The sequence below is a fragment of the Cynocephalus volans genome, chromosome 2 (assembly GCF_027409185.1).
Source record: "Cynocephalus volans isolate mCynVol1 chromosome 2, mCynVol1.pri, whole genome shotgun sequence".
Lineage (NCBI taxonomy): Eukaryota > Metazoa > Chordata > Mammalia > Dermoptera > Cynocephalidae > Cynocephalus > Cynocephalus volans.
This window is the reverse complement of record NC_084461.1, coordinates 167746852-167768023: the sequence shown is the minus strand read 5'-3', so window position 1 is coordinate 167768023 and position 21172 is coordinate 167746852. Positions and strand designations below refer to the sequence as shown.

Here is a 21172-nt window from a genome sequence, read left to right as displayed (position 1 = left end):
TGCCCTTTACCACATTAAGAGTTTAAGCAGACATTGCTTTATGCAGTTCTCAAGGATACTATCCCAAATTGAAAAATGATAAAACTGGAGCTCCTATTCATCCTTCACTTCTCAGCTTAAACATTATTTATTTAGGGAGGCCTTTCTTGACATCTAGACAGGGTAAATTACTACTGCCATGTTTACATAATTCCTTGCATCATAACTTTCACTGTACCTTACTATTAACCATTCAAGAACTGCTTTCCCTCCTGGATTACAAGCTATAACAGGATAAAGGACTGTGTCTATCCCATCTCCTCCATATTCACAGTGCCTACCATGTATTTAGTATTAATCATATTCGCAAATAAATTAATAAGTTTCGAGATAAGCACAGTTAAGATTTTGCTTTCCACAGAACACCTATGTATATTTTAGTTATGAAACATGAATAAATTATCTATTAAAAAATAAATAAATAAATTTTAAAAGATTTGGGTATTTTTTTTTCAAACCTTTCTTCATGTATATATAAATACATATTTTAAGTGTTATTTTATAATCTGTTCATCTCGCTTCATAAATTTGGATGCCTACAAATTTCCATGCCTACAAATATATAACTATATAATTTTATTTACATGTAGTATTCTATTGTGTAGTGGTATGATAAACCACAGCTGATGAACATTCTCATATATTTTTGCATACAGTCTGTTCTGCTACAATGTGTATATTTGTAACACAGATTAATTCAAACACAATTAGTAAAAAGATTAGTTATGTGATTTTTTTTCCCAGTAATGTTATTTTTGAAGTGATCAGGAGCAAAATTCCTCATAAACAGAAAGCCTTTGCCTGCAGAAATGCTTTCCTTCAGGGCACAGCTGTTATAGGAGTTTTAAGAATTGCCATGCTGATTACAACAGTAAACTATCTGGTGAAGCTATGAGTGGAGGTAAAGGAGCTGCCAAGACATTTCTCCGATGCTTAAAAACATTTTTTTTAAATGAAAAAGCCAGATCAAAATTTTCATCTTAATTAAAGGTATCTATTGAAAATAAATGCCTCCGTTTACACATTCAAGAAAGTACAAACCCAGGGTTTGTAGCTACAAAGGATTGACTGATGCTGGGTGCCAGTGATGAGTTAATGTGCTAGTATTGTTATTAGGATTATTACTGTTTTTGTTATTGCTTTAATTTCAAAGTTGCATGGGTTTTGAGTCTTCTACCCCAACTCTATTTTTTCTATAAACCTAGTTGTATCTTGGGACTTTTGCAGAATGTGAAGTTTTGCAGCAATGAATAAATATATTAGGTTACTGTAAAAAAAATGCCTGCACTGCCCAATTATTTCTTTTGAATGTGTTCTTGACAATGGAACTACAGGTCAAAGGCATAAATATTTTTAAGATTTGTGTTGTTTTTTTTAAATAAAGATTTCCAAACTGTCCTCTGAAAAGGCTCTCGCACTGTGGTGGTTATTAGAGCTGTTCATCACGTAGTGAGTGCATGCTCTTTCTCCACTTTCTAGATACATGATTGTGCTTTCCTGCCTGTCGTGATTGGAGAAGCCACATGAATAGTTCTGGTCAGTGAGCTGTGAATGGAAATGACTTATGTCATTTCTGAGCTGCAGCATTTAATTGTTACTGCAAGACTTTTTAGAGCAGTCTGTCCAGTAGAATTTTCTATGATGATAAAAATGTTCTAAATTTGTATTGTCCAATATAATAAACATCAACCAAACATAGGTTGCTACTGAGCACATGAAATGTGGCTAGAGTGACGGAGAAAATGAATTTTCCTCTTTTTAAAATGTTAAATTAAATAGCCACACGTGCTAGTGGCTACTGTATTGGACAGTGCCACTCTAGAGCTTTTTACCCTCCACACAATGACAGCAAGTGGCTGTGCCGCCGGCTTAGGTCCTAATGTGAAAATGGCATGGGACTCAGCAGGCAGCTTGAGAAATAAGCCTTGGTTGTTTTACGTCATGGAGTTTTTACCACAGCGAAACCTATCCTAACCTGAATGATGCACCAGTTGCAATTTCTGCTTAGTGTATGAGAGGACATGTTACCTACACTGTTGTTTTTAAATTAAACCTTTTAATTTACTGTCTTAGTATTCCTTTGATAATATTTTTACAACTCAGGCACTACCCTAGGAGCTAAGGATATTACAGTGAACAAGATATGCAAGGTTCCCAGCATCTTAGAGCTTACAAGTCTAACGAAGGAATGGAGGCAATTTAAATAAAGTGTGGTAAGTAACTTTAACCAAGAACTCTTAATACATTAAAAATATTAACTCTTTACCCTATATTTGTAATGTCTTAATCTCCCTGCCCCTCTGCCACCTCCCCCCACCCAGCTACATACAGAAACTTATCAAAAAAATTTGGGGTAGTCAATAGCTTTTCTTTAATGGTTTCTAGCTCGTGTCCTATTTTAAAGTCCTCCCCAAGCCCAACATTAAAGAAATATTTATCAACAATTTTTTCTACTACTTTTATTTTTTCCCCGAATCTTTAACCTATGGAGATTAAAGTGTGAGGACAAAAAACAGCTGTATTTTTTCTAAAATGTCCAGATAACATCATTTATTGACTAAACTGCCTCTTTCTCACTGATACAAAAATGTCACCTTTATCACATAACAAATTCCTCTACTTATTTGGGAACTATTTCCCGACTCTCTTATGTTGTATCTCTGTTTATTTTAGCATGAGCATCACTTCTTTAATTACTGTAGCTTTATAAAACTTTTTAAACATCTGGCCAGAAGGATTCCTCCTCACCATTCTTTTACAGAATTTTCCTGGCTATGGTTACACATGTATCCTCAAGGATGAACTTTAGATTCATTTTGATATGTTCTAAAATAGATCATACTGAGATTGTGTAGAATTTACAGACTTTCTAATTCATTTCTGCTTTCTACTTTTCTCAGGGCTTCATTTTCAATTTGAGTTGAATACTCAATTTAATTTCAAAAAAGTTAAATAATGAACATGTTTTCCTTTGAGTGGTTCTGACAGTATTAAATAGATTTCAATTTGTTGCTATATTCTTATTATTTTCTACTATTTTATAATTAAAATTTGATTTCTTTTAGCCAAGAATTATTTAGAAGTGTTTTAAATTCTAAAAAAAGTGACCTTTTCTTTCCATTTTCATTATAAATTTCTAGATTTACAGCACTGATGTCAATGAATGTCAACTATTAGACTATTTCTACTTCTTGTAATCTGAGGTTTTCTTTTGTGACCTAGTACCTGGTCAATCTTAATAAATATTCTAATGCAGAGAAATCATCATGATTTACTTAGATCTTTTACATCCCTAATTTTGTCTATTTGTCCTATTAAGGATTGAGAAAATTATACTAAAAAATATTTTTACTTTGCTTCACAATTTCTTCTTTTATTTATTAAAGTTTCAACTCTGTCACAGTTATTTAGCATAAGGGTTCACAGCAGTTCTATTTCTCTGAATGATTACAGATACCACTAAAGCCACTCTATTTATCCTGGCTTTTGTCTTCAATTCAACTCGCAAACTTTTACTTCAGCTAGAAATCAAGGTGTACATATGTTCTAAACAGCATTCATTAACCATTCCCTTAACTCATATTCATATAAAGAAGCAAACAAGTGTTATTTACTAAATAATATGTTGAAAGCAGAGGCTTTCTCTTGAGGCTGGCTCTTGATTCTCACCAAGAACATATATGAAATTCTCTAAGAGAAGAATGGTCAGTAATTACAATGAAGAAAGAGAATGAGTTGGGGTGGGCCAAGGGGCAAAAAGCAGAAGACTGGCCTTTATTAGCACCCCTCTTTCCTACTTCCACTCCAGTTTCTTCTTCTACCAGTTTCCCAAGTCTTTTCATTTTACTGACGCTAAATAGACTGCTTTAGAAAAAACCTTATTAAAATTTTATTTTCTGGGGCTGGCCAGTTAGCTCGGTTGGTTAGAGCACAGTGTTATAACACCAAGGTCAAGGGTTTGGATCCTTGCACAGGCCAGCCACCAAAAAAAAATTTTTTTTTAATTTTCTATTCTCAGATATTTTACTGCTTAAAAATCTAGATCCAGGTTAGAATCTTTTCCAAAATTATCTTCAATTAAAATACTTGGGTACTTCAAAAAGTTCATGGAAAAATAGAATTAAAAAATATGAATCCTATGAACCTTTTGAAGTACCCTCATATACTAAGCAGCAGCCAATAATTTATACTGTATGTGTGGCAAGGGAGGGGACTGGAGACTGAGTGGAAGAGAGACAGAAAAGGAGGAAGATATAATATTATAGACTTTTTAAATATACTTTTTAAAAATAGTTCTTGATTTTTGAACAATGTGAACTTATTCTATTTTTAAAAATGTAAAAATTAGAAATTTAAAAATTGTATAAAAAACAAAAGTTTAAAATTTAGAATACTACCTACCAGTCATATTTTCATCCAATGGTAGAGAGACTCCTACATCACAGATTTTAATTGTTTCAAAATCACCTTTAATTACAACATTTGAAGACTTTATGTCTCCATGAAGCAGTTTCTTTTCTTGGTGCAGATACTAAAATAGTAAAAAATTTAACATATGATTATAAATGCAAACTAATAAAAAAATATGATAACTTTCAAATAAAAACAATGATTTGAACTCCCTTCCTAAACTACAGGTTTGTATTTGTCCATTATTTGAAGCCAGAGAGGGAATATCCCATGTTATCTCAGACTGCCATACTAAACAGAAATCTAAAAGATTCTTTAGAGATAAACATCTGTTTATAGATAAGTTAACTTTGTATTTGCAAATCCATCCTATACACTTTTACATCAGAAGGTACGAGTACAGATTTCAAAATGTACTGCAATTTTACTTGAGGCTAGTAATTTTTAGAAATAATTTTAGAATCCTTATAATGAGGTATACTCTCCTCAAACAAACTGTTGAGATAATGCGTAACAACAGATGACTTAGAGCCATACATAATTCACAAGCAGAAGAGGAAGCAGAAACGTAATCTAAGACTATATTGTTTTACACATTAACCCCTTTTTGGAATTGGCAAGTAACAATATTCACCCACATTAAAAAATGTCCTGCAAAATGGTTATTTGTTCATTCTTCAGCATTGGAACATCTTCTCTGAGTTGGCTTGGAAATAATAAAGAGATAATTCTTGGTATATAGCTACTCTTTACACAGTAACACTTAAACTGCGCTTAATTTAAATGCTGCTCATCATAAAGTAAACAGGCCCAAATATATTCACAACATAGTTTATTAATTCCATTGTATATATACATTTAAAATCATTAGTTACTAAATAATACAAATTATTAGGTTTATCCTGAGCTGGCTGGTTAACTCACTTGGGAGCATGTGGTGCTTGTAACACCAAGGTAAAGAGTTTGTATCCCGGGCCGAGCCCGTGGCGCACTTGGTAGAGTGCTGCGCTGGCAGCGCGGCGACGCTCCCGCCGCGGGTTCGGATCCTATATAGGACTGACCGGTGCACTCACTGGCTGAGTGTCGGTCACGAAAAAACGACAAAAAAAAAAAAAAAGAGTTTGTATCCCTATACCAGCCAGCCACACACACACAAAAAAAATCCATTTTAAAGCAGTTTTTCTATACATGTATTAAAATATATATATTTAGAAACACTGCTTTTCTCCAATCTGTTTCATATATCAATTTTATCTGAACTCTTAACATGCAACTTTGATATCAGCATCACTATTACCTGAACTGCTTTTGAGTCATCCAGTAGTTTTCTGGAGCCATCAGTAGTATTTCTGTTTAAGTTATTTAGTACACAGAATTTTTTTATTCCTTACATTGTGTCTACCCAAAGCCACAATAATTCCTTTTTTTTATTTTTACAGCAGTTTTAGTTTTATAGAGAAATTGAACAGAAAGTATAGACAGTTCCCATACCCTCCCCCACCCACAGTTTCTCCTGTTATTGACATGTTACATTAGTGTGGTACATTTGTCACAATTATTAATCAATATTAATATATTATTAACTCAATTTTAATTAGGGTTCCCTCTTTGTATTGTACAGTTCTATGGGCTTTGCCTAATGCACAATGACATGCATAAACACTACAGTATCTTACAGAATAGTTCTGCTGCCCTAAAAATCCTGTGCTCCACCTATTCATTCCTCACTCCCTCCCCTCCCTCATTCCCTGAAATCCTAGCAATCACGTTTTTTTTTTTTTTTTTTTTCCCATTACCTCAAACATTGATCATTTCTTTGTGCTGGAAACATTCAAAATACTCTCTTCTAGCTAAATGAAACTGTACAATAAATTGTTGTTAATTATAGTTACGTACAGTGCTGTAGGACACTAGACACTGTTCTTCCTATCTAGGTGTACTTTTGTTATCCATTAACCAACCTCTCACTATCCCTCCCTCCCTCTTCCCCTTTCCAGCCAAAGGCACAATAATTTCTTTGCATAACACTGAGAGAGCTTTTTTCACTGGACCTCTAGATGTACACTCATGATGTCCAAACTTATCCCACAAAGTTATCTTTAAGAGGTTTGCTTATATCAACAAGATGTTAGGCTGCACCCCCAAAGACAATTACTAAATTTGTGTTAAATTTATTAATCCATTTAACTAAGTCTAACGTGTGATCTCTATAGAAAAATTACCTGACTTAGGTTATTTCAGGCTTACGTGAGGGTCCCAAACAACACTTTGCTGATCAAAATAAAGAAATAGTGTACTCCATGACATGAGAGACTCTATAAAGATTTTAACTTAAGGAAACTCCCACTTTAGGGAGAAAAAAATTCCCACCTAAACTAAGCGTTTAGTTTCTTTGTCTTCCACAAAAGTCATTTAAAATATAATGGCACAGTTACCTTTAACCCTCTTGCCATGTTCAAAGCAACTTTTAAAATTATGGCTGCTGGAAAAGGATCTTGGCTGTCTTTATTTCGTTCTTCTATTAAGTCATTTAGAGACTTTTCACCTCCATATTCCATAGCAAGACACAGACTACCATCACTGGCTTCAGTAAAAGCACGATAACCTTAAAGAAAATATGATTTTCTTTACTAGAACAGGAAAGAACAATACTATTTAAGTTTTTTACAGTAATGTGACTGAAAGCATGGATCTGGACTAACACTGACAAATATACAATGAAACAGCTATTATTTACAGAACTAATCCGGTAGATCTAATTTAAAACGCCTTCAGTGTTTGCCAATAGTACCATAGATTAAAATATTTTACTATTCTATGCTTCCCTAAATATAATGGTTTCACCAGCTCTGCTTGTATTAAAAATGCAAAAGGAAAACCAGCAAATTACCTAAATGGATCTAAATTATCTTAAAAAAATCATTTTATATTCCTAAAATCTCCACAGTACCAGCCCCACAATGATTATATCTAGTCCCATGAAGTTTAAGCATGTAAAACTTAAGCATGTAAAACTACTATATACTAATTTTTATTTTAGATTGTTCCCATTAATTTGATTCTGACAACCTCCAGTCCCATCCTCTTCATTTTTATTGGTGAAACCAGTTAATACAGTATACGAACTGCTTCTGGATAAAAAGAATAATATTATACCAGACACTGCTACCAAATAAATTTAAACTTACCTATGATGTTTGGATGATGAAGGCTTTTCAAAATCTTAGCTTCATCAGTTAGTCTCTTTTGATACATACTTCGATAATGATCATTACATATGGGATTAATCTTTTTCACAGCCCAAGGAGAATGAGATAAACCTCTTGGTGATCTAAAGAAAAAAATTATTAATAAAAAAGTATAGGAAAGAATAAAAACCACAATATATTTTCAAATGACTAAGAACTTCCTAATTTTGAAAAGGACTTATAATAATTTATTGTTCTAAAAAAACAATATTTAGCATATTTTGGATTATTAACACTTCTGCTATATTTCCATTCAAGTAGGAGATAAGTCTGATATCTATACACTGGAAGGAAGGGGATAAAAAGAGAGAAGGATGAGGATAGAATATTATAAATTTTAAATTTGAAAATTACTATATTATTTTCTAATTTTACCATTCAAGCATGTCAGACTATCAACTACTTATCAAACATTTAACTCAAACTCTTAACTATGTGTACCAGAGATGGAGTTATAGGATGTTAAACTAATATGCATTAGTCTCAAAGAAATTTAATTTAAAGAGGAGATGCTCAAAAACATTTGGCCCTGTCTACGGCCATACCACTCTGAACATGCCTGATCTCCTCAAAAACATTTGCCCATATATATCAAGAATAGCATGTTCTTCACCAGCAAATACCATTACCTCTGCACTGACCAATTCACCTTATACTTTTCACCACATGCTCAAAGGCATGTGCTTAACGAGATAATAATAAACATACAAATGAAGATAATGTAAGTTTCTATTTTCTAGGAAGATTCAGCCATTGTAAGAATGTTGAAGGTATAAATGTTTAAACAAACAAACAGGTAAATCAAAATCAGGAAATGTTTAGCCAACAAGATAGACATTTATTTATGGCTATACCAATCACAAAAGAAAAAGTGTATGTAGCATGAGGTCACAAAAGCTAGGGAAAGAACCTCAAAAGTTCAAGACAAAAAGTTTAACCATAAGAACATAAAATAATAGAATGAACCAAAGATCTGTTTAGATTTGTACTCCCTCGTCGCCATAGCTCTACAACTGCAGAAACTTTTTTGTTATTGTTTTTTAATCAAAAAGCCTGTACTGAAAGGATCACAAGATTTCTTAATTCATATACATCATCCATAAGTTTATCTAAACTATTCTTAAGCCTCCAGTTTTAGATAACAACATGTGAGGATAACCTCTTCCACATCAGTTTATAAAAAAAAACATATTTTTCAAGCTTTAAGGGTTACCCCTGTCAAAGAACAAAATTACAACAAATTTAAAGATCTCAATTGGCTTTATTACAATTCTAGAATCAGGCAACATGTTATTCCATAAAATAGAATAACCATTCACGTTATTTCATAAAATAGAATAAGTGCTCCAATGAGCCCAGCAGAGAGGTTGGTTTTATAGACAGAAAAAGGTTAAAGAAAGCAGAAACAGAAAAGCACATTGGTTATTTCAAAGTTACTTTCCTTGTAAGGTGGGGACAGGAAGATACCTGATTATTTAACATCAGGTTACTTTAAGCTATCTGTTTTGTGTAAGGATTAAAGAGGGAACTTCATTATCACACCTACAGAAGATTTAAACTGGCTGTTTGGGAAATTGGCTGTTATCTTTTTCTCCTGACTTTTCAGGTCAGACCACAACCTAAGTGATGGGGGTGACTCTATTTTGATTTTTAATCTGGTCCGTTGGGGCCTAGTGCAGGAACTTAGTCCAAAACAATGGTCTCTGATAATTTTTATTTAACACCCCACAGCTCTTGAATGTTAAGAATTCAGTGAACAAGTCCATCTTCACCTCTTCCATAACATATCCTAATCTACGGAATGACAAGAACATATTTATGAAATCCAAATAAAATACTTGGCCAACCCAAGAGTTGGTTCAACGAAAAGACTGATGGGAGCTGGCAGTTGCTCAGTAGGCTGGAGTGCAGCCTTGTAACACCAAGGTCAAGGGTTCGGATCCCCATACTGGCTACCCTCCAGAAAAAAAAAGAAAGAAAAGACTAGTAAAATAGGCAAATTTCTGATGCAATTACATAAGAAATAAAATACATAAACAAAAGGAGAAAATAATATTGTAAATAAAAATGGGGATATTACTACAGACACAGTTGAAATAAAAAGTGAAAAAAAAAAAAGGTATATAATAAAACCTTCACACCAATAATTTAAAAGTCAAAATAGTATGTGACGGCCAGTTAGCTCAGTTAGTTGGAGTGTGGTGCTTATAAAACTCAAAACACACAAATCCTTAGAAAAATCTAAGAAAACTGATTTTAAAAGAAATTTAATCAGTAGTTTAAAATCTCCCTACAAGAAACACAAGGTATAGATGATTTTATAGGTGAGTTTACTAAACTTTCAAGGAAACTATCATTCAATCTTATACAAACTATTCCTTGGGGAATAGAAAAGAAAAATAACTATGAGTCTAGTATAGCCTTAATTTAAAAAATTAAAGGAAAAAGGAAAATCACAAGCAAACTTCAGTTTATATCACAGATACAAAAATTCCAAACAAATATAACCAAACTAAATTCATCAGTTTATTTCAAAATAACACATCATAACTATATTGGATTTAATCTAGGAAAGCAATGACTTAACATTAAAAAATATAGACTTCTGGATTAAAAATACAGCTTAAACAAACACATATAATTTTTATCCTTTCCATACCCGACTAAAATAATAGCAAATGGGTATTTTAAGAAATATACCCATCCACAAGAATGAAAATAACAGCAGAGGAGACAACAGCAACAAAAACCCCAGAAGCGAGAAAGCAGATGAAAGCAACTGACCTAACAGGACCAACAAACTGCTTGAAAGTTATTTAAAAATTAGGTGGATTCTTAAAGACTCCCATTTTGCACCACAGGGCAGCTGCCCATCCCCTATCCCCAGCCTCTAAAGACTGGAGACCGGCTTTGGGAGGGGATAAAACAGATGGTCTTTAGCCTGAGGTTTACTGGCAGTTGAGAATCTGTGAACCACACAGGAACATGTAATTAATGAACATATGCACAATAAATGCTCGATGAGTTTTTAACATGTTTATATACATCAACACCCAGATCAACAGTTATCAACATCGAGATCAATATACAGAACATTTCTAGCACCCCAAAAGACTTAGGATGATATTTTTCATAAAGACAATTAATTTAAAACAAGATAGAAAAAAATGAAAAACTGAATAGAAGCAATGGAAGATAAAGTTGGGGAAATCTCTCAGAAAACAGAGCAAAAAGACAGAGACAGAAAGTAGGAAAACCAGCCTGGGAAAAAAGGTACATCCAAGATCAGTCCAGTAAGTTCAACATCCAGATAACAGGGTTCCTGATAAAGGACAGAGAAAAACATCAACAAAGTAATATTTTTTAAATGTCTCAAAAATTTAAGAACAGGAACTATTAGATTCCAACAGGCCCACACCAAGGCATGTCATTGTGAAATTTCAGAATGCTGGTGACAAACAGATCAGGACAAGGATCTGGAAGAGGAACAGATAACATAAAACAGATTACATAAAAAGAATCAGCAATCAGAAAGGCTTCAGAATTCTTAACAGCAACACTATCAGCTAAAAAACAATGTCAGTGACTGATATCCTTAAAATTCTGAAGGAAAATTATTTCTAAATGAGAATTATAATGCAGAAAAACAAAAAGGTCCATTCAAGGATGCGGGCAAAATGAAAATATTTTTAGAAATGCATATTCTTAAAAATAAATTTCCTGTGTACCTTTTCATGGAGAGCTACCAGATGTTCTTAACCAACATGGGATGTAAACCAAGAAATAATAAGACATAAGATACAAAAAAAAAGGATCTAATTCAGCAGAGAGGCAGAGGAAATCTCGAGCTTACTGGTGAAGGAAAACTCCAGGCTGACAGGGCTGCCTCATGAGGAGTGGAAGGGTCAGGCAGGGACTGCTATTTTTCAAGATAAGCTACATGAAGCTTTTTGACTAAGCTACATACAGAATAACTTTGTTAAAAATACACTTTACATTTAGAAACTTGATTTAAAGAAGAAAAAAATGAGAGAAGCTATGAGCCTGTGAAAATTTTTTTCTTTCAAAATAACTTAGAAGTTAAGCACTAAATAATGAGTGTTTACAAAACAATAGCATACAAACACACACTGGGGGTGTTTAAGCAAAAATGCTTCTGGAATACCCACTTGTATATACTTGCTAGACTATTCGCAATTCATTAGCCTCTTATTAAAGCATTTTTATTTGGAAAGAGTATAAACCTAGATGAAGCTAAGATATGCACAGATGGACTAGTCAGGCTGATTTCAAGAATGCATTAAGGAATACATATTGACTTAGTTGTCTGCTGCTAAATAAACATAAAACTAGTACAAAGTAATGATTAAAAGAACTAATTTTAGAAAAGCAAAAACAAGGGCTGGCCTGTGGTTCACTTGGGATAGTGTGGTGCTGACAACAAGGCCACGGATTTGGATCCCTATATAGGGATGGCTGGTTAGCTCACTTCAGAGAGCGTGGTGCTGACAACACCAAGTCAAGGGTTAAGATCCCCTTACCAGTCATCTTTAAAAAAAAAAAAAAGAAAAGCAAAAATAAAAAACTGTTTGCTGACATCTATATTATTAGCACCATACTTGTTCAATTATTTCATTTTTTTAACACAATTTCCCTACTTTAAAATCATGTATTTATCCTTATTAACTAATAATGATGCCATAAGAAGTAAGAAACATTTTGCTTCTTTTAGAAGAGAATATCTTGGGAAAGCAGCTCTCCACATAGAAGGCATATCAGTCACCGACATCACCCAACACTGGCTTCCTCTTTCTCAACACTGGTTTCCTTATGAAAATCTTATATTACTACCGATATAGGAGGTGCTAAGTTTCCCTGGGCTCAGTTTTGGTACATACCTCTGGGTTTTAAGCTACTCCCTGAGGTCTCAGGCCCCTCCTCTGGGCCCTCCCCTAGAGGAGAGCAACTGTTGCCAGGCAGACCTTTTTTCAGCACCAACACAGGAAAAATGAGACCAAAAGGCGCTGGCTTATGCAAATCCAGTGACTGGGCATGCTCAGTAGAGAAGGGTTCTATAATCCTGGTAGTTCAATGACCTTCCACTACAGTTGCTAGAGAGCACAGAATATTCTTGAATATGCCTGGTGCATTTGATAAGATTTGACCAGTGAACATGCTCCAAGGAAAGACCAACTGAGCACGTGCAAAACTAATGTTACATAACTGAGAACACCCCCCCTTAATTGAATATTCATTAGATGGCAAAACTATAAAGGCCAAATCTCAGCAGAAGGCGGGGCTGTTGCTCACTCTCCTGGAGCCAGCCTGCACTCTGCCTGTGGAGTATGTATTTGTTTCTTTTTGTATGAAACTTACTTGCAGCAAGTGGCTGCTCACTCTCTTGAGCCAGCCTGCACTTTGTGAACTTAACATATTTCTTACTTTTGCGTTAAACTTGAAGAGGGCCCTGCTCAGTCTCTGGAGCTATGCTGCACTCCCTCTGTGAAATCTGTATCTCTTATTCATTATATTAAACCCATTCTCACTTTCTACTGTAACTCTGCTCTTGAATTCTTTCCTGTGGTGGAGTCAGGAACCTGGTAAGAGGACAGGGTGGGTTGAGGCAGACTATCCGGCCCCCGTGGACCCCACCTCAGCCATCACTACCACAAAGGAACCCTTTTCTCCTGCCACTTTCCTTCTTATAGAAGCCCAAGAAAAATTTTAAGGTAAACTATTTCCCTTTTAATAATCCATCAGGAGGAAGCTAAGAGAACAGCATACCAGGCAGAGCTCTGGCAAAGTTAGAAAAGGCTCTCGGAACTGAAAATAACAGTCAGGTAGGATCAGGAACATACTCCAAATCTAAATATTTGATTTTTCATATTCCTTTGTCTCCAAGTACAGTAAAACTATAGTTCCATATAAAAAGGTTAATCTGAAATCTTATACTCACCTTTTCATTAGGTAAACATTTACCCCAGTACCAAATCCAAGCTTCTGCATAAACGGAGAGGCAGGGATATTTATACACGGAGTTGAACATAATACTAAATGTCAGAAAAAGAAATAAATAAAATTAGTATTTGGAAAGACCTCTACAAAAGCATCCTAACATTCTCAATATACTATTGTTAAGAGTATTAATTGGCATAGCCTCTTTGGAGAGCAATTTGACAGTATCTACCCTAATTTTAAATGGATACACTTTGACCACATTTACTTTTGGAGCTCTATCATAGAGTAACACTAAAGCAGAGATCAAAAAATGGCCTCTTTTTGTATGGCTCAAAAGCTAAGAATTGTTTTTACATTTTTAAAGGAAGGGAGGGAGGAAGGTGGGGACAGAGAGGGGGAGAGAGAGAGAGAAAAAGGGAGTGGGGAGAGAGAGAGGAGAAAGAGAGAAAGAAAGAGACAAAAGAAAGAAAATGCAACAGAGTTCCTACGTGGCCCACAAAGCCTAAACTAAGTACTCTTGCCTTTTACAAAGTTACCAGACCCCTGCATTACAACATGTGCCCAAAAAGATCACACACATACATGCATGTGCACATATATATTTGAATATTGAGATGTGCTTTTGTGGCTGCAAAAAAACAAAAAATCTACCTGATCATTATTAGAGGCATAATTATAGCATATGTTACATAGCATTACACAGTCATTAAAGAGACGACATAGAGGAGTAACTGCTTCTGGAGTTGCCATCTCTCCATGAACAACTAGAAAACTTGACAGAATACAATGGTTTTCTTTCAGACACTTGCCAACAGGGAGGGCAGGGTTGTGATCCCTGAGACAAGAGAAACAAATGAGGTGAGCTCTACCATTGCCTAACTTACTGCTTGAAGTCCCAGCAGTCTTATCAAATTGATGATAGACCAGAGGTCAAAGAAGCCTAAGTGGCTAGAATTTGTGGAGTGGCAAACTAAAGAGGAGGGAGCTACAAAGAGAAAGAGAAAACTCCAAAGATCTGGAAAGGTCTTCCTTTGAGTGTTTGGTTAAGTACTTATCCACACATACAATGGGTAGACTCCCCAAAGCTAAGAAAACACCAAAGGAAAGCAATAGGCTAAACAATGACTGGAGATCACACAGGTGTAGGAATAGTTCACATTACCATTAACCAGAGTGTGGTAACCCTATAACACACAGAATATTGAGTAAAGTCCTCTAAAGGGTCACAACTTAGTAGAACAACTAAATTGTAGCCCAAGGAAAACGTTTATCACAAACCTAGAAAGCAAATCTCAAAAGGAACAGGCTAACATGCAAGTAACTTTACACCATAACAAAACCAAACACTCTTTAAAGGAATAACAAAATCCAGCACTGAATGTAAAATATTCACCATCTAGTCCAAAATTATCAGGCGTGAAAGAAGCAATATGACCCATACGAGGAGAAAAATAAACCAACAGAAATATACCATAAAATAACAATGGCAGAATTAGCAGATAAGAACCTTAAGATATAAATCTTAAAAATATGCTCAATGTAAAGGAAAGTCTGTGCATAACAAGCAAAGAAAAAGATGTAAAATCAGGTCCTAATGGAACCTCATGGAATGTAAAACACAATAGATAAAAATAACATGTTAGAGCAGGAAAAAAGAGTAACTAAATTTTAAAACATAGCAACAAAAACCACCAAGATTAGGGAAAAAAAAAAATCATCAGTGAGCTATGAAATAACAGCAAAATAGTTGATTTACATCCAACCATAGATAATTACATTAAATGTAAATGATCTAATGGTCTAAATAGTGTTGTCCAATAAACTTTCTGCTATGATGGAAATTTCTATATCTGTGCTGTCCAGTACCCACTAGATACATGTGGTTACTGAACTAAATTTGTAATTTTATTTAATTTTAATTAATATGAATCCAAATTTAAATAGCCACATTTGGCTAGTGGTGATACTGACCAATTAAAGGCAGAAGTTGTCAGAATGAATTTTTGAAAAAAAAAAACAAAAAAACAAGACATAACTACATGCTGTTTTTAATAAATTCACTTTAAATATAAAGATACAAATAGGGTAAAAGTAAAAGGTTAGAAAACATATACCATTTGTATTGAATTGTACTGCCCATATTGAATTGCCCTGATTGAATTATGTCCCCCAAAACTCAATGAAGTTTGAATTGTGTCCCCCCAGCTTTATGTATTAGAAACTTGGTCCCCATTGTGACTGTTAAGGGGGTGGGAAATCCTATTATGTTAATTGAAAGGTGGAGCCTGTCTTTCTCTCTGCTTTCTCTGCTTCCACCATCTTGCAATGTGAGACACCAAGGCCATTGTCACCACTACCAGATTGACTTTGGACTTCCCAGCCTCAGAAACTATAAGCAATAAATTTTGTTTTTCTTTATAAATCACCCAGTTCCAGCTATTTTGTTATAAGCAAAAGACACAGACAAATACGCCATTTGACACCAATCAAAATAAAGTTGGAACAGCTCTAATTAATATCACATAAACTGAACTTCAGAACAAAGAGTACCACTTAGAATAAAGAAGGGCATTTAATAACAGATAAATTCATCAAAAGAAATAACCATCCTAAATGTGTAAGTACTTAATAACAAACCTTCAAAATATATAAAGCAACAATTGACAGAATTGAAAGAAAGAGACAAATCCACAGCTGTAGTTGGAGACTTCAACACTCGTCTCAGTAATTAATAGAATAAACAGAGAAAGTCAGTAGTGATATAGTAGACCAGAACAAAATGTCAACAGGTTAACCAGCTTGACATAATTGACATTATGGAGCACCCAACAATAGCAGAAAATATGACCTTTTCAAGTGCATGCAACACTCACCAAGAGAGATAAACCTCAGGTCAGAATGATTAAGCGGGGGGGGGGGGATATATATATATATATATATGAAATACCAGTACCAGAAATGAAAAAGGACATTACAGGGTAGTAAGAATATATCATAAATAACTTTATGCCAGTAAATCTGACAACTTAGAAAATGATGTAGTTTGGATGTGTTGTCCCCTCCAAAACTCATGTGGAAATTTGATCTCTAATGTGGCAGTGTTGGAAACTGATTTGAGTCATGGGAGTAGATCCCTCATGAATGGATTAATGCTCTCCCTGGGGGAGGGGGGATTAATGAGTGAGTTCTCACTCTATTAGTTCCCACCAAGAGCTTGTTGCTTAAAAAGACCCTGGCACCTTCTCTCTCTCTCTTGCTTCCTCTCTCTTGCCTCTCTCTCTTGCTTCCTCTCGCCATGTGATCTGCTTGTACCCACCAGGTGCCTGCCACTTTCCGCCATGATTAGAAGCAACCTGAGGCCCATGCCAGACGCAGCTGTCCCAGAATCGTAAGCCAAATAAACCTCTTTCCTTTATAAATTACCCAGTCTCAGGTATTTCTGTTATAGCAACACAAAACGGACTAAAACAGAAGTAGTAAACAAATTCCTTGAAAAGCACTAACAAAAGCTCACACACACACACACACACACACACACACACAGATAATTTGAATAGCCCTATAACTATTAACTGTGAGATCACACTTAAAATTTTCCTACTAAGAAAACTCTAGGACCAGATGGCTTTACTAGTGAATTCTACCAAATAGTTAAGGAAGAAATATTGTCAATTCTACACAAAGATAAGGAAAAGAGTATAAAGAAAAGAGAAGTTAACACTTCCCATCTTACTTTCTGAATACGGAATACAGAATACTCTGATACAAAACCTAGACAGACATTGTAAAAAAAAAGACAACTATAGAAAATATCAGCAAATCAAATCAAGCAATATATAAAATACATCATGACCAAATTGGCTTTACCCCAGGAATGAAATGTTGGTTTAACAGATTAAAAAAGAAAACTTTATATCAAAAGATTCAGCAAAAGCACTTGACAAAGTTCAATACCCATTCACGATAACAACCAGGAATAGAAGAAAAATTCCTCAAGCTGATAAAGGGCATCTGCAAAAAACCTACACCTCACATAATACATTGGGAACAAGGCAAGTGTGCACACCAATACTTTTTCAATTCAAGAATATACTGAAGCCAGTGCAATAAGGAAAGAAAAAGGAAATCATACAGATTGGAAAAAAAAGTAAAACTATGTTTATTCATCTACAACATGACCAACCATATACGATATCCTAAATGACCATTACCCATTCTTTTATATAATGTGAGTTAAGGGTTAAGGTTCATTTTTTGCACATGGATATGCAAAAAAAAGGTAAAGGTGTTCCTTAGTGGTTCAAGGTAAGTTGAGTCTTCATCAGGATGAACCTCCAAATCTGCTAAAATAACAATAAAATTAGTCCATAAGTCACCAAACCCTGGCCTATAAAATAAGTCTTATTTGTTAAGATTAACATTGTGAAGAAGACTTATGGTAAGACTGTTTACATATGATAGATAATAATTAAAGGATCAAACTGCAATAATACTAAGACATTTCTAACAGCAATAAAACGAAGAAAGGTCTTACAGCTGCTCTCTTACCAGATTTCCTTTTTTCAGATAATTTGCTTGGTGTCTTGAAATTATTGATTCCTTCCATTTCAACAACCACTCTACGTCCTATGATGAAAATAAACTTAAAGTTATGCTGCAGTTATAAATACTACAACTCTCATTCATGAAGAAAATACTCATAACATTATCACATAAACATAAAGTTTGAGAACTCAAAAAAGACTTTGACGAATATTTAGTCCAATTTTATTTACAAGTAGAAAACTGAAACTCAGGTACAATTACTTATCCACAGTCATATTAGTGACTGGGTTTTTTTGTTTTAATTATAAATATATGCAATTGGTTTAAAAAAAATTACCTACTACAAAAAGGTAAACAGTATATCTCCCTCTCATACTTCCTAGGAGTAGTTGTTAATAGGTCTCATATCCTTTACTGTATTTTTTTTTTTTTTTTTTGGCAGCTGGCCAGTAAGGGGATCCAAACCCTTAACTTTGCTGTTACAACACTGTGCTCTAACCAACTGAGCTAACCAGCCTTCTTCATATCTTTTAAAGAAACTGTCTATGCAAGCAGCATTACTCATAACAGCTAAAAAGTGAAAACAACAGAATTATCCATCAGATGACAAGTGGATAAACAAATTGTAATACATCCATACAATGAAATATCATTAAATCATAAAAAAGGAATGGAGTACTAATATATACAACAGGAATGAACCATGAAAACATTATGTTAAGTGAAAGAGGTAAGAAAATGTCCAGAATAGAGAAATCCAGAGAGACAAATAAATAGCTTAGCAGTTGCCAGGGGCTTGGGGTAGAGGAGAATGTGGACTGTCAATGAGTATGGGGTTTCTTTTTGAGGTGATAAAAATGTTCCAAAACTAGATAACTGTTTAATATAGTTAACTCTGAATATACTAAAAACCACTGAATTGTACACTGTCAAAGGGTAAATTTTATGATACATGAGTTATATCTCAATAAGCTGTTATAAAAAATTCTGTGAAAATAAAATGTACGTACTGCACATACAAGCAAGTCAACTCAACCTTTTTATTTCTTCTGTAACACATTTCTTAGAAGAATCTCTTTTTTTTGACTGGTAAGGGGATTGCATCCCTTGGCACCGCGTCATCTGCACCACGCTTAGCCAGTGAGCACACTGGCCATCCCTATATAGGATCCAAACCCGCGGCCTCAGCGCTATCAACACCACACCCTCCCGAGTGAGCCACGGGGTCAGCCCAGAAGAATCATTTTTTAATTAAAAAATCATTTTAATTTTTTTTAAAAGTTAGATTTCATATTGGATTTATTATAAAGCAAAACAGTTCCAACATGTCTATAAGCTCAATAGTATATAAAAAATTGAGAGGCAGAGAAAATATGCTTAAATTTTTTACAGAGCCCTTAATAAATAGCATCTTTAAAAACTGTGGACCAAGGGAGGGAAAAATCACCTCAAAGGCCTAGCTTTAATTATCTATTAACAAGAACTTTTTCATTTTCTGTATGTCTGTTTCCTGTTGCTGATAACAGAATACCTGAACCTGAGTAATTTATAAAGAAATGAAATTTATTTCTTACAGTTTTGGAGGATGGGAAGTCCAAGAACTAGGGGGTGCATCTGGTGAGGGCCTTCTTCTGGATGGGAACTCTCTATGGAGTCCCATGTCACTGCAGGCAACACAGGGCAAGGATGGCAAGAGGTCTCTTTGTGTGTTCTTCTTACAAAGCCACCAGTCCACACCCATAATTCATTACTCCAAGAATGGATTAATCCACTCATGAAAGCAGTCATCATGATCCAATCACCTCTTAAAGGCCCCATCTTTACCACAATAGGGCTTCTCACTCTTTTAACACTGTTACAATCAAGTTTCCAACACAGGAACTTTCTTTGGCAGACGCATTCAACCCACAGCATTTTGACTAAAATGTACCTACAATCACTACTGTCTTCAGATTTTCCTGTATTGAAAAAACTGAAGAGCCCCTTTTCATGTACTTGCCAAGAATATAATAATTTTATCAAGTGACACATTTAATTTAAAGGGAGGAACAACGGTAGTATTTCTGGAATCAGTTTCAGAACTTTGGAGAAGGATAAACTATTTAGCAGAGTGGGTTGCAGGACATACTATTACTTTGGAAATAATTTCCCCATGTAATTCTGATTCCCCTTCTTCCATCTTCACTCATCTTTTCCCATAGCACGTTGTAATGCAGCACTTCAGAGAGTTAAGATTTCTATCTATACGAAGCTATTTTTCATTCACTCAGTCACTGAGTGATGTACTATGTACTATAACAGCACGCTGTTCTAGGCAGTGGAAATACAGCAGCAAACAAAACCCAAACAAACAATAAATATATTAGATAATATTTCAGGGGAAATATACATCAGTGAAGGGAGGCAAAAGGTGTTGGGAAGGGTTTTAAATTAGAGTTAGGGTGGTCAAAGGAGATCTCCTTGAGAAGTTGTCATTTGAAAAAAGTGAGTTAGCTAGCCATGCAAAAATCTAGGGGAAATTCTTTCAGACAGAGGAAGTAGTAAATACAAAGGCCCTGAGGGAGAAATGTTCCAGGAAAAGCTAAGAGAGCAGAGCTACCAAGGGGGAGAAGGCAATGCAGTCACAAAGGCTGAAGGTGGGGGATGGCAAATCAAGTAGAACACTCTAGCCATAAGGACTGTGGCTTTTACTTAGAGAGCTTTAGGCACAGTAAGGATTTCAGCTTTTACTGAGAGACAGAAGCTATCAGAGAGTTTTGTGCAGAGTAGTGGTATACTCCGACTTATGTTTCTATGGGATCATTCTAGCTTGTGTTTATTTATTGAACAGGAAAAAGGACAGAAGCAATCAGACCAATAAGGTGGTATGCAAAACAGGCAGCAGAATATAGGTCTGGAATACAAGCTGAAGATATAAACTGGTGGAATATCAGCACACGGATGTTATTAAAGCCAAGAGACTGGGTAAGATC

The 21172-nt window shown here is 34.8% G+C and overlaps 1 protein-coding gene across 1 annotated transcript in view; it reads right to left on the bottom strand.

The window, feature by feature from the left end:
- Positions 1-21172, bottom strand: part of PBK (PDZ binding kinase) — a 28397-nt gene that overhangs the window by 6113 nt on the left and 1112 nt on the right. Inside the window, exons 2-6 of the mRNA XM_063086910.1 lie at positions 18204-18281; positions 13654-13747; positions 7638-7780; positions 6885-7054; positions 4441-4570 (exon numbers count right to left, since the gene is read on the bottom strand). Coding sequence (XP_062942980.1) covers positions 4441-4570; positions 6885-7054; positions 7638-7780; positions 13654-13747; positions 18204-18261 — 595 coding nt within the window. The 5' untranslated portion in view covers positions 18262-18281. The remainder of the gene's footprint in view (positions 1-4440; positions 4571-6884; positions 7055-7637; positions 7781-13653; positions 13748-18203; positions 18282-21172) is intronic.